General features: G+C 37.4%; 1 protein-coding gene across 1 annotated transcript; it reads right to left on the bottom strand.

The window, feature by feature from the left end:
- Positions 1–1570: 1570 nt before the first annotated feature.
- Positions 1571–13101, bottom strand: LOC120483434 (C-type lectin domain family 4 member C). The gene is made up of 7 exons (XM_039678464.2): positions 12807–13101; positions 8305–8469; positions 7875–7964; positions 6883–6954; positions 6609–6760; positions 5177–5289; positions 1571–2407 (listed from the first exon to the last, which is right to left on the bottom strand). The coding sequence occupies exons 1-7, from the start codon at positions 12880–12882 to the stop codon at positions 2245–2247; spliced, it is 831 nt and encodes a 276-aa protein (XP_039534398.2). The 5' UTR covers positions 12883–13101; the 3' UTR covers positions 1571–2244.
- Positions 13102–13650: the final 549 nt, after the last annotated feature.

Below are 13650 nucleotides of genomic sequence, written 5' to 3' on the forward strand. Positions count from 1 at the left end.
AAACAAAAAAAACAAAAAAACAAACAGATTTGGGCCACTTTTGTCTGCAGTGTGAAAAGGGCCCATATGTAAGTGGTCTAAATTTGGGCAAGATTTGAGTGTTCACACTATCTCTGAAGAAGTCTGACCTGGTCACCTGACCCCCAAAAAATCGGATTTGGGCCACTTTTGTCTGCAGTGTGAACGGGGCCTATGTTGTAAATTTGGAGCACATTGGAAATTGCATGCTTAAGTTACAACAACTTCCTTTTGCATATAGTATACGTTAGCACTTAGCTAAGTGTTTGCTATAGCATTCTAGTATATTGTTAGCATGTTTAACATTTGGTGGCACTTTTTCATATATTTATTAGGAATCCACAATAAATGTTAAATAAAGTGACTCTTCCTGTTGCCAGCAGATGGCGTTATTATGACTAACTTAATTTGAGCAGGGATGTGTTCAGGGCAGAACTCTTATCAAACATGTGAAGTTTGGGGTAGATTGGACATTGCATGTTACAAAAACTTCCTTTAGCATTTCTAGCATGCTTTAGAACTTAGAAGTGTTGCAAATACTTACTGTAGCTAAGAGATAAAGCATGCAAATTCAATAAAACAAGACATTAATGTTACTCAAAAAGGCAATGTCTCATCTGCGTCAAACTTCACACGTTTGATAAGAGTTATCTCCTAAACACATTTCCATGTTCATATTCAGTTATAGTCATAGTGCCTGTTTCTTGCATGTTAAATATTAAGTTTGGGGTAGATTGAACATTGCACATCTGAATTACAGCTAATTCCTATTTAATTGCAGTAATAAAATGCTTTAGCACTTAGCTAAGTGTTTTCAGTATGTTGTTAGCATGTTTAGCAGTTGGTGGAGTGCATGTTATTAGGAGTCCAGAACAGTGTTAAACGTCACTTCCTGTTACCAGCAGGTGGAACTATGACTATAACTGAATATGAACATGTAAATGTGTTCAGGCCATGACTGACCGTGGGAAGTTTGGGGCAGATTGAACATTCCATTGCAGTGTCGGACCCATCACTAGGTCCGACACTTTTTCACAGTGCTTCATTGACTTTAATACAGGCGTCTCATATTTTTGGTCTCGGCAGGCTATTACCGTTGTAGTTTTATCAAAAATATGGTTAAACCTTGTGCCTGAGGCATTTGTAACACAGATACGCATTTCCCAGAGAGGTTGGAGGGGGGTGTCCGTTTTTTCCCTTCCCAAAACCAACAAATTATTACCCCCTTGTTGAAATCCGTACCTGATTGCCTAATCCCAACCCCGCCCCTAATCCTACCCCTTCCCCCACAACTAATGCTAAACCTACCAATGCTAGGGGGGGTAATAATTTGGCCAACGCATTCTCATCCCAAAGCGCCATATACGACGCTTTTGCAAAAGCGTAAATATCCAACGCACATGGCACCATTTAACGTCTAATGAGACGCTTCGGTTATGGTTAAGTTTAGGTATGGTGTAGGGTTAGGGCTAGACCACTAGGGGGCGCCTTCTGCCCAAATATATCTGCGTCTCATATTGACGTTAAATGGTGCCATGTGCGTTGGATATTTACGCTTTTGCAAAAGCGTTGTATATGGCGCTTTAGGATGAGAACGGGCTCATTTGGCGGGGGTTAAAATTTGGCACAACACCGGTATGCTTTTGCCTATATTGGATGCCTTGTTGTTCCTTGCGTTTCACCTGTATGTCATGAATATAGCCTTCAAACGTATATTGCAGCCCCTTTTGACTACTTCTATCGGACAATTCATTAGCTGCTTTATAAATGTTTTATGAAATTTCAGCAGGAAGAGCTGTCACAGCATAAGCCATGTTGATACCAAACCAGAGCCCAGATGAAGTTTGTTGGATGTAGCAACAGTAACTAAGGGGGCGGGGCTTAGCCAAAGGTGAATTGTGTTTTATGGTAGGTAAAAATGTTTTCCAAAATGTACATTTGTCTTGAGCATTTTTCTGGAGTGTATTTTTATTACACTCTTTTAGTCGGAGCGACTAAAAAATGAGGGACTTTACAAACAAAGCTTTAGAGGACAACTTCATTAGTGACTTCTTGGCAGAACAGAATAAAATTGCTTGTTGTAAAAGATGAGATGATTAATTACACACAGATGAAACAATTGAACTAAAGATGACAGTGAAAGGAGTGCTGGTAAACTGAACAAATACAAACAGAAAGAAGTCCCAAAACAAACTGACATGTAACAGTATCACTGATGGAGGTAAATTAATATTTCTTTTCACAGATAAATTTCTTTACTGTTTTACAAGAAGCATCAAACCAAGATTGAAAATTGCCATTCCCATCTCCCAGACTAGCACAGTTCTCTCCAGACGGATCCTGTACTCTCCAGTTATCAGGTTCTCTCGGCCCTCCAGTGAACCAGAACCTTTAACACACAAACAAGCAATAAGTAAGTAAGTAAAATGTATATTTATACAGTGCCTTTCACAGACTAAGTCACAAAGCGCTTTACAATAGACAAAAATGGATAAAAAATAAAATAAAACAGATAAAATAATCAATATATAAAGTACAGAGATTACCCAAAAGCTAACCTGAACAAATGAGTCTTCACTTGTACCCTAAAACTGTCCACATTCTCAGCAAACCTAATACTGGTGGGCAAAACATTCCATAATCTGGGTGCCATAGCGGCGAAGGCCCTGTCCCCACATGCCTTTAAACGAGTGCGTGGCGTAGTAGATATCAGATTTCGATTATTTGACCTGGTAGAGCGGAGAGGGGTATGAAAGTGAATTATGTCAGCAAGATAAGCAGGGGCCTGACCAAAGCCAACGCATTCTCATCCTTTAGCGTCATATAGAATGCTATATGACAAAATGGCGCTATACTACGCACATGGCACCCGTTATCGCAAATATAACACGTGCTGTGATGGTTAGGTTTAGGAGTGGGGTAGGGTAGTCTCATATTACGCTAATGGATTTATGACGCCTTGGGTTCGCGTGTTATATTAACGATAAAGGGTGCCATGTGCGTATAGCGCCGTTTTGTCATATAGCGTTCTATGTGACGCTAAAGGATGAGAACGGGCTGGTAAAGCCCTATTGGTTATGGTTAGTATTTTGAATTGGTTATGGTAAGCTAAAGGAAGCCAGTGAAGGGAGCAGAGTATCAGGGTGATATGGGTGTGTCAATTTGATCGAGATAGTAAGCTAGCAGCTGAATTTTAAATGGATTGCAGTCGATGAAGAGCAGATTTGTTAAGTGAAGAGAAAAGTGAGTTACAATAATGAATGCATGAATGAGCATCTCCCGCAGTCCAGCTCTGAGTGAGATACTAAAGACCTCAAATGACTTAAATTATGTAAGTGTAAAAAACAGGATTGATCTGACCCAGAAGCAACAAGTATAAAATAAACAATATTGGGCCCAACACCTAACCCTGTGGAACACCTCAAATCATTGGTGATGATAAAGAGTGGGAATCATCATATATAGACATTAAAACTTCTATCAGAATGATATGAGGTAAATCAATCTAAGGCCACTCCAGATATGCCCACACATTAACGTAATCTCCTAATCATGATATGGTGGTGCACGGTATTGAAGGCAGAACTAAGGTCTATAAGAAACAATACTGAACATAGACCTGCGTCCGAGACCATTGGAAGGTCATTACAGACTCTCACCAAGGCGGTCTCAGTAGACAGAGTGTCTCTTCCTAAAACCTGATTGAAATTTTTTTTTGAAATTTGAAACTCCAAATTCTCTAAAACATCCGTAAGTTGATTAGCAACAACTTTTTTCGAGAATTTTGGACAACAATGGTAACTTTGATATTGGCTGATAATTCTTCAAAACTGTACGGTCCAAATTAGGCTTTTTTAATATAGGTTGAATGGTGGTGGCATGTTTAAAATAGGATGGGACACAGCCTGTGGCCAGTGAGGAATTGACAATAGCTACAATACTAGGGCCAATGAGGGAGTGCTTTTGAGAATAATGAAGATGGTATTATATCCTGTGGACAAGAGGATATATTTATTAGCAAATCAAGGAGGCTGATTGGTTTAAAAGACTCAATTAGGCCTAGGTGAATGAATACAGTCTACAAGAGAATGTGGTCCACGCAGAATATTTGATCTAATAGACTGCACCTTATCAGTAAAAAAAGGACAGCAGCCTATCACAATTATTTTGAGAACATATTGTTGTCACAATGGCTGGAGGAGATACAATATTATATATGGTATCAAATAAAACCGTATAGAGTTTCGCTTAGAGAAAGATATTAAATTAGAAAAAGAAGCAGTCCTAGATTTTGCAACTAAATTATTAAAATCCTGCATAAGTTCCAGCCGGTGCACTTTAAGCCCGGTGGATTTCCACAGACATTCAGTCGTACGGCACCTCCTCCTTAGACAACGCACATCGTCCGTCATGCAAGGCGAGGTGTTACAGATGGGCTTAGTTTTTATCTTTAAAGGAACCATTTCACTCAACACAGAAGAGCAGACATTTGGTAAAAGATTGCATTAAGATCTCAATAACATTGACACAACACATAAAATTGAGATAACAATCAAACAGAGAGATAAATTGCTCAACAGTTGTTTGAGTAATAATGCGCGATTTTGTCAGACGTTTCTTACAAGGGGGGTCAGCAGTAGCAGAAACTTAAGATTAAAAAAGATTCACTTATGGTCACTAATCGACATATCCTCACAACATATTGCATTAACATCCAACCCTAAAAACAAGGTCTAATGTATGACCACCAGTATGTGTGGGTCCATGAACATGCTGCTTTAGATTATGTGAATCCGTAATACTAAGAAAATCTTTTGTGGCATGATTATCAGCAACATCAGTGTGCAGGTTAAAATCCCCAACCATTAATCGTTTTTCAAAATTAATAACAAATGACATTAAGTCTGTAAACTCTAAAACTGCCCAGCAGGACCAGTAGGATGATAAATGAGGATGTGAAAGAATGGCTTTATCCGACCAACTCTAATAAGGCATTATGTCTATGGATGAAACAAGAAAAAAAAAAACACCAATTTGGTTATCACGCAAAAAAAAAAAAAAAAAAAATCAAGCAACCAATATTACCGTTTTTGTACGGTACCCATCACTATTGAGAAGGCTATTAAATAGCTAAAGTTCACACATGCAGAGTTCTTACTGTACTCCAGTTTCAGTGAGAGTTTGGTTGTTCACCCAAACCCAGTGTCCTTCAGTGTCTATATCATTGAGACCAATCCAGTGCGTCACGTTAATTTTAGACACCAGAAAATCCTACAGGAGAAAATATACAAAGGTGATGCAAATAATTTACCTCTAATTAGAGGCAAAATTAGAGGTAGGCCTAGAAAGAATCCTTTAAAATAAAACTTTTAACTTAAATCAAATCAGCTGTAGGGGAGCGCGGGACACAACCTAACGCGGGGTTAAATGTAACACGGACTTTTTACATAGTTCGTCAGGATCAAAGCGGCCGTCTTTCCGCTCTTTTTCTCTTGCTGCCAGAAGACGTTCTCCCGTGAATTTGCGGAAAGTTTTCAATATATTTTGTGAAGATACTGGACAAAGAGTGTTTTGGCACCATGATAGTAAATTTTTTCATCATATATTTTTTTCGGTTTCTGAGTTGGGTGTATACGTTTCCAAATCTAACTTTATATTGCCTTAATCACTGTCTTGTTTGCTCAAACATAGCACCGTTTGAAACATGTCAGCAATTCCTAGTGACTGTTAGCTAGGCTTAAAATATGTAATACACAGCGGGGTTAGTTGTGTTACAAACAAGCCGCCAATTGTACAATGATAATCAAATGAAAACGGAGCCACACAACTTTTCAGGTTTGAGTATACATTTAACTTTGTTGGACTTTCACAAACAATGTTGGAATTTAAAATGTTTAAAATTTAGTGTACTATGAATGATAACTTGTTTATTTATTAAAAATATGGCCTGTTTTTAATGTAATAAACCCTTTAAATTTTTATTTTAAGCTCATTTGTATTATTATTATTAATAATAATAATAATAATAATAATTGTACATGCAGCTGCCACACACAAATCTAATTTAATTGCAATAACAATATTTATAATTTTATTTATTATTATTTATTGCAAAACTGTGCAGCCCTTTTCTACGTCTCTATCCATTGATCCACAATAGAAGGATGATTGGATGAGGGATGGGTGTATGGATATCTGTCTATACAGATGCACAAACAATATCAAACTATACAAATAAAATAGTACTGAATTATGTGTGTTACACACAAGTGTTACAACTAACCCCTCTGTCTGTTACAATTAACCCCGCATATGGGGTAAGTTGTAACATTTGCACTTCTGTCACTTTCAGTGCAACTGTACGAAAATGGTAGGTCCTAGAAAAAAACTTTAAGTGTTCATTTGTAGCAGAGATGTGTATGTTGCTTGCTTGTGTAAAAAAAAAAAAAAAAGAAAGAATCTAACCTAATTATTTTTTAATTAATTGAGCCAAAACTAAAATGCGTTAGGTTGTGCCCCGCTCTCCCCTATGTCACATTTTCATAACGCTTGCATAAACTGTCTAATAATTAATAATTGATCTGACTTGCCTGTTCTGATTGGCTGGTTATGGTCACCAGATTGGCTCCTTTTGAAACACAGACATTTCGACTGCTCATCCAGTTCAGTCTATCAGAGATAAATAAATACAGCTTTCCACGACAAGCAATCCAGCCATTCACAGAGAGACTACAAGATTGAGCTGTGAAAGATGAATAAATTGTGATTAAACCTTCCATTATTTAGATCATAAAGTTAATTAAACTTTCATGTGCAGAAATATTCACACTTTGTGTCACACTAAGCTTGTAAACTGACACTCACCATCATTAAAGGAAAGCCATTCTCTAAGTGTGCCGTATCTGGCCGCAAGATCTTTGAACTCTTTCTTCATATCTGGTGAAAAGACAATTAAATAGTAAAATATAAACAAGAAGACATTTAGAAAATTGGTCACAACAGAAGATTGTGGCATTTTTAACCCTTGTAAATCTCTTGTTCTGCTATTTTATCACCAAATATTAGATTCAATCTTTTTGTCATAATTTAAATGACATAACCTCTACTAATTTTAAGAAAATGCATAACCTGTACTAATTTAAATGTTCTGAGAATGCACAGTTTAGTGTTTAATGTTTAAACTGCAATAAATGCATTTAATCTGTTGGCAGCCATTTTGTTTTTATTATTTATCCCAAAACAGTGATGTTTACAACTTGTTATATATATGGCAGAAATGTTTTTTTTTACATTTCAGAAATTTTTAGTGAGCACCTAAAAAGTACTTTTCCTCAAAATGCCTACTGCATCCTTTCCAGGGCTATTTATCTATTTTGGAACTCGACAATATTTGGTGATAAAATAGCATAACGAGATTTATAAGCTTTATAATAATTTTTTGTATTCTGGTCATTTTTGACCAGAAACACCACAAGTGTGACTTTTGTGCCTTTTTGTACAACGTATTCATTTTTGGGGGGGAAATTGTTAGACTTTGTGTGAGTAAAGTCAGTCAATTTTAGTTCAATGCAATAAAATTAACTAGCATTTACAGGTATGGTCATAATCCTCGGTCAAAATGACCAAACACAAAATGAGGCAAAAAAAAAAAATGTAATAAAAATGTAAAATAAAAAACAATTCACCAACATGAAGCAGAAACTGTTCTCTTACTCTGGTGTAGTTGGTTTTAAGTTCCTCTAATGCTCTTATCATAACTCGGGGAATATGGGACAACAAGCAGATAATGTTTCTAACATGGGGAGATCAATGAACACTGTTAATGAAACTTGTCTGTGCTTTTATAGTTTTCTCACCTGTGCTGTTGATCTCTTGAGCCATCAGTGTCTCTGAAATCATGATGTTCTGCTCATTCAGTGATTTGAAATCAGCAAGCTTAAAATGATCTGATTAAACACAAAAGCAGCTGTGGAAAATATGTTTTTGAGGAAAGTCCACATCATGCACAAGACTGAAATGACAGAAACCATTCTGTAAATGTCTTCAGGCTTAATCAATGACAGTTTACAGCTTAAATATGGAGGTTTGTTTGACAATAGTGCCTAATAAAATAGCTTGCTGAAAAATATGATCTTACTTTTATTTTACTTATGATTATACAATAAATTGTGTTGCGAGTGTCAATGATGTATGCCAACATTGTGTTTTAGGAAAAGTACTTACAAAAACTGAGTCAATAATACAACCCTGAACAGAGCAGAGATCTAGTATATCAGTTATACTTACAAATCACCCCGAGAGCGCAGAGACCTCCGAGAGCAAAACCCAGAACAAAACACAGAACAATCAGAGAAACTTTAGTCCACTTAGAAGAAGTGACCTCTCTCTTTCTCTCTCTCTCTCTCTCTTTCTCTCTCTCTCTGTCTCTCGCTCTCTCTTCAGTGGAGTTACCTGGGGTTAGAAATTTGATGAGAAAATTTAAATTATTTCTGAACCTTGAATCTTTGCAGCATTTCTGTCTGAAACCATTCCTGAATTTATGAATTTACACCGGGTTAATTTCTTTAAATTAATTAATTTTAATTTAAAGGTGCTATATATATATATATATATATATATATATATATATATGTATATGTATGTATGTGTGTATATATATATATATATATATTATATTATTATTTAGTATTTTTTCTTTCTTTCTACTTGTCATTTGCAGTTAAAGTAAATAAGATGTATGCATTGTACCGACCGATAGAGTATAAATATATCTAAAGTAAAACAAATATCTGCACAAAACAAAACAGCTGCTTTATAATGAGAACAGCCCCATACTGATAAAGCAGGGCGCTCAGGAACTATTAAAAGAAAATAATGGAACAAAATGAAAACAATAGCTGTTGCATACAAAATTGTACATGCAAAAAGAAATGAATGTGCATCTTTAGAAAAGACACCTGTCTGATGTTTATTTTATTGTGTTCTCAGCATTACATGGTTCTCTATGTTGGTACATTTCAGTGGAGAAAGAGCACAGAACTTAAATACTGATTCATGACAGCAAATGTAATATATGTGTATAGCGTCCCCTACCCTTAACCTTTAATAGGGCGGAGCACCGGGTTCTGAAAATGTCTCTCGACTTTATAGTAACCCTTCTATTACCCTTGAATACTGTGACCCAGATTAAATATATTTAATCTCTCCTATAGAGGAAATACTCCTATATATATATATATATATATATATTTATACTCCTACATCATACTGTTTTGTCAGCTATATAACATCTCGGTTACCAGTGGCGGTTCCACTTTGAATTACACCCAGGGCAAGACCCCCTTCGAGCGCCCATTATCTTTTATTATTAATAGTAAAATTTGTACCGATTTTCCCATGGCTGTCGTTGCTATAGAACCATGCACTCATTACACTGCGCTCTCCACAACGACAAAGAAGTTTTAGTAGCTAATGTATTTCCACCACAGAAAAACGCTTGCTGTAGCTCTGCTAAAAGACGTATTTACGGAGAAGAGAAAAAAACACCCAAGTGTTTGGGTGCATGTGCACTCCCATACTGAAAAGTTTATGAGCGCGCGTCCCATGAGCGCATAATGAGCGCTCTTCCCGTGCGCCTATGAAACATAGAGGATTTCAAATAACGACCTCGAGCGCACAAAAGACGCGATACCTGAACTAATCAGGAGATCTTCGACACGACACTTCTCCGTTCCCTGTAATCGGGGAACGAGGGTTACACACGTAACCGAGACGTTCCCTTTCGTCCTGGGAACTCCAACGTGTTGTCGGGGAGTTCCCAGATGAATTGGGATCCCTAAAAAACGCCATGGTGCTGGCCCCTTCCAGCGTCCAGCTAAGCTACCCAAGAGCAGTTTTACAAATTGCGGGAGCTAGCTAGGGAGTCACACTGCTGTTCCGCAAGAGTGGAAAATGTGCCCTAACCCGACAAGAGGAAGGTAACGCTGTGGAAGCCAGCCGCCTGACACAGGCTTGGAAAACACATATGTACTAGCCCAGGGGGATAGTGAAACATATGGCAGTCCCTAAAGTAGTCCCAATCCAAGGGGAGTGGGAGCTTACTCAACAGGGACAAAAGAACTAGTCTGTCAAGGGGAAGACACGGCTGGACTGCACGTGGCATAATGGGTAACCTAAGAGACAACTGGACAACCTAAGAGACAACTGGACATAACACCCAGTCTACACAACAACTCCTTTAGAGGTAGTATATATGCCATATCTGCCAGGGTCAGCCATAGGTGGCGCTCCTGGACCACCAAAGTGGACATCGCCCGACCCAGCGAACATGCAGTGACTTTCGTCACCTGGAGGGCGAAGTCCGTCGCCACACGCAGCTCCTGCAGCAGGGCTGGGTCAGGACCACCCGCCTGCAAGTCATGGAGCGCCATCGCCTGATGTACTTTCAAAAGTGCCATGGCATGCAGGGCGGAGGTGGCATCTCCACATGCCATGTAGGCATCCCTGGTTAGCCCAGAGGAAAACCTACAGGCACGGGAGGGGAGTGAAGGGGCACCCCGCCAAGCAGAAGCGTTCTTCAGACACAGCTGCATCGCGATAGACCGCTCCACCGGGGGGATTCCCTCGTACCCGTGCATCGCCCTTCTATCCCAGGTGGTAAGGAAGGAGGAGCGAGGTTGCCTCCGCTTGAACGCCAGAGGCGCCGACCAAGATTTCCTCAACTCCTCATGCACCTCCGGGAAGAAAGGAAAGGAAAATGCAAACCGAAGCATTGAGAACAGGGAACTACACTGCGACCAAAATGGTCGCATATGCGACCTTTTGAAATCCCATTGCGACCCTAATTTTTAATTGGTCGCAAATGTATCACTGACTATTTTGACGGGTCGGTTTTTTGTTTTTGTTTTTTTGTTTCTTTCAGGTTGTATAATCTTCTAAAACCTGTCGGATCGTCCGCTTTTTGTCCCGCCAAAGCCTTTTTTGATCGGCGAGTGTTGTAGAGTAGAATGACTGATGCGTTTGACATGGCGCAAACGAGCTGAGAGAGAGAGAGAGAGAGAGAGAGAGCGCGTCTTCACACAACACAAGCGCTGTCCTTGCGCATATTTTTCAAAATCAATGGACATGATAGTAAAAGGTTTGTGTCTTTATAATAGGCATGCTAATCACAATCATATAGGCTACCATCTGGGCCTGCATGGCGGCAGGAAAAAGACGCAGAGATGTAAGACACCGTGTCTCTACCTTACGATAATTTTGCTACAGCAAAGGTAGATTTGCGCTCTGGTGTTCGGCTGATAAACTCTGCCATGAGCTAACTAATTATATTGCTAGCGCTGATATTGACATCGACCAACGTCATATGATCACTAGCAGTTTTTTTAGATTAGTTTTTTTTTGTGTGTGTGTGCTGTAGGCTGAATCGTAATCGTGTGATTCGCGTCAAGACACCTAAATTGGCTAATACTACACACTGAAGATAAATTAAATATTGTTTTATTAAATAATTACTGAAAATATCCCTCTCTTCATCCCACACCCTAAACATGACATAGAAAATGTTGTGGAACAGAAACAACAACCAGAGATATAAGCTATCATTTTATTGTCATCACAGTTTGCCAACAGTCCTGCGTCCGTGATTCTACATTGATTCTACAAAAAAGAAAATCAAATGTGTTTTAAAGGTAATTATTTTATACGGAAATCTTTTATTTATAATTCAGATGAGAATAAAGTGTTAATTAAAATTAAGGAAAACAAATATATTGATCTGAAATATAGCAAATTAATTTTACATTTTAAGTACAATTACCAAACATATATCAAGGTCATTTTGTCTTTTTATTAATTTAATTAATAAACTAATTATATAAAACTATTGTCAGTGCACTACAAATAAACTGGTTCTATGCCTTTATTAATAAAACTTAAACAACTTAAAAAATACGAAGCTTAAGAGATCTATAAGAATGCCTTATGCATTTTTGTTTTGCTTTTCACTCCATTGTACCGAAATCGTACCGAACCGTCTGAATGTCTGAACCAGGTATGAACCCAACCGTGACTTCTGTACCGTTCCAACACTAATGCAGTTTCATTATTATTCATTATTATCCAGAGAGCGGCTTACTATAAATAATTTGCGCGACCAAATCATGTTTTGCGCCAGTAACTGAAAAAATTAGTAGCGCAAGTGCCACCAGTGGAAAAGGTTAGTGTAGTTCCCTGCCATGTCTGTTCTACATTGCATTTGTGCTCTAGGTAGCACATCAAGGCCTTCATTTCTGTGTGAAAATTTAAACTGCATTTTTTTTTTTTTTTGGACAAATGAAAAATAAAAAAACTCATGAAAGTTTCACTTTTACCATTCATTTTCAATTTAGGGTTATTTTGACCAAACGGCAAGTGTGTGACTTTTTTTACATACTGTACCTTCAGAACAACCGAATCAAGTCCAGTTTTTTTTTTGTGTGTGTATAGATAGATAATGCACAAAAGGTCTCAAATTCTTATGCTATGAGATGAAGGGAACCGTGTTATTTTAACTAAGGAATAGTTGATTGGGATCATATTGACTCCACATGCAGTATGAGGGTTAAATTACAGAGTTCATAGCTTTTGATTCCTAGGGAACACATGAACAGATAAAATGTATACCTTGAATGTAATGTAAGCCACTTTGGACAAAAGCATTTGAACATAAAAAAAACCCTTACATGGTTACTGCAGTGCAAATACTTAGAAATAGAAATTTGAATGCATGCTGATGACATCATCAGCCTTACCTCTTTGTTGAGAGTGTTTTTCATCTAAAGAAACTGTTGAAAGTTTGAAACCAGGATTTTCATAGACTGGATCCATTTTACGAGCCCGCAGAAGACGTGTCCGCTGAGACCTGACTACTGCTCTAGTTTGTTCAGAATAAGGAAGTCACATAAAATGTCATTCACATTCATAGAGACAGGAAATAATTAAGTAATTAGTCTGAAGAACAGATCTAGCGACTAATATTTAGACAGCCAAAACGTTTGTATTAGTTTTTATCTCCTGCTTTAACCTAATACACATGCAGTGAATTTCAAAACTTTTAGATTATATAGGTGTTGGCACCTAAGAGGAAGAGCAAAATTTACATTGATTTGAATAATTGAAGGATTAAAAGGGATTCAAGAGAATAAAGAAATAAGATTGGTAAAAAAAAAAAGTTAGATCTATTTGTAGTTATGAAGAAGCTGCAAAATACTTTTTTAAAATAATACAGAAAAATTATAATACTAAAGTGCACAAATATTACAACAAAAACATTTGTGTTTGTTTTATTCATACCACATCTCTAAATAAGTGTCTTTATAGAAATCTTATATACGAATTTAAAAGAGACTAATGCACTTCTAATCTCTTCGTTTTAAATGGACACTGACAGCAATATATTTTTAATCATGTCTGGCAACTTGACATATGTTTTCAGTATTAATAGTATATCAGTGTTTTTCAAATTAAATGGTTCTAGTATGCACTTATTTTCATTTAAAGTGATGAAAGTGTAATGAATTAAACATCTGCAGCAGCTTTACACACACACACAAATCTTTTCTCTTGAATTAGAGATTTTAGTCCAGTTATCAGGCT

Source organism: Pimephales promelas, chromosome 18 (assembly GCF_988280905.1).
Source record: "Pimephales promelas chromosome 18, fPimPro1.hap1.1, whole genome shotgun sequence".
NCBI lineage: Eukaryota > Metazoa > Chordata > Actinopteri > Cypriniformes > Leuciscidae > Pimephales > Pimephales promelas.

What these genes read in the sequence shown, in the direction of transcription:
- LOC120483434 (XM_039678464.2), bottom strand. Translation starts at nt 12,882, where the DNA reads ATGGATCCAGTCTATGAAAATCCTGGTTTCAAACTTTCAACAGTTTCT. An exon ending in AAAACACTCTCAACAAAGAG is followed by an intron (nt 8,470 to 12,806) that starts GTAAGGCTGATG and finishes TTCTAACCCCAG; the next exon opens with GTAACTCCACTGAAGAGAGA. An exon ending in ATGGCTTTCCTTTAATGATG is followed by an intron (nt 6,761 to 6,882) that starts GTGAGTGTCAGT and finishes CATCTTTCACAG; the next exon opens with CTCAATCTTGTAGTCTCTCT.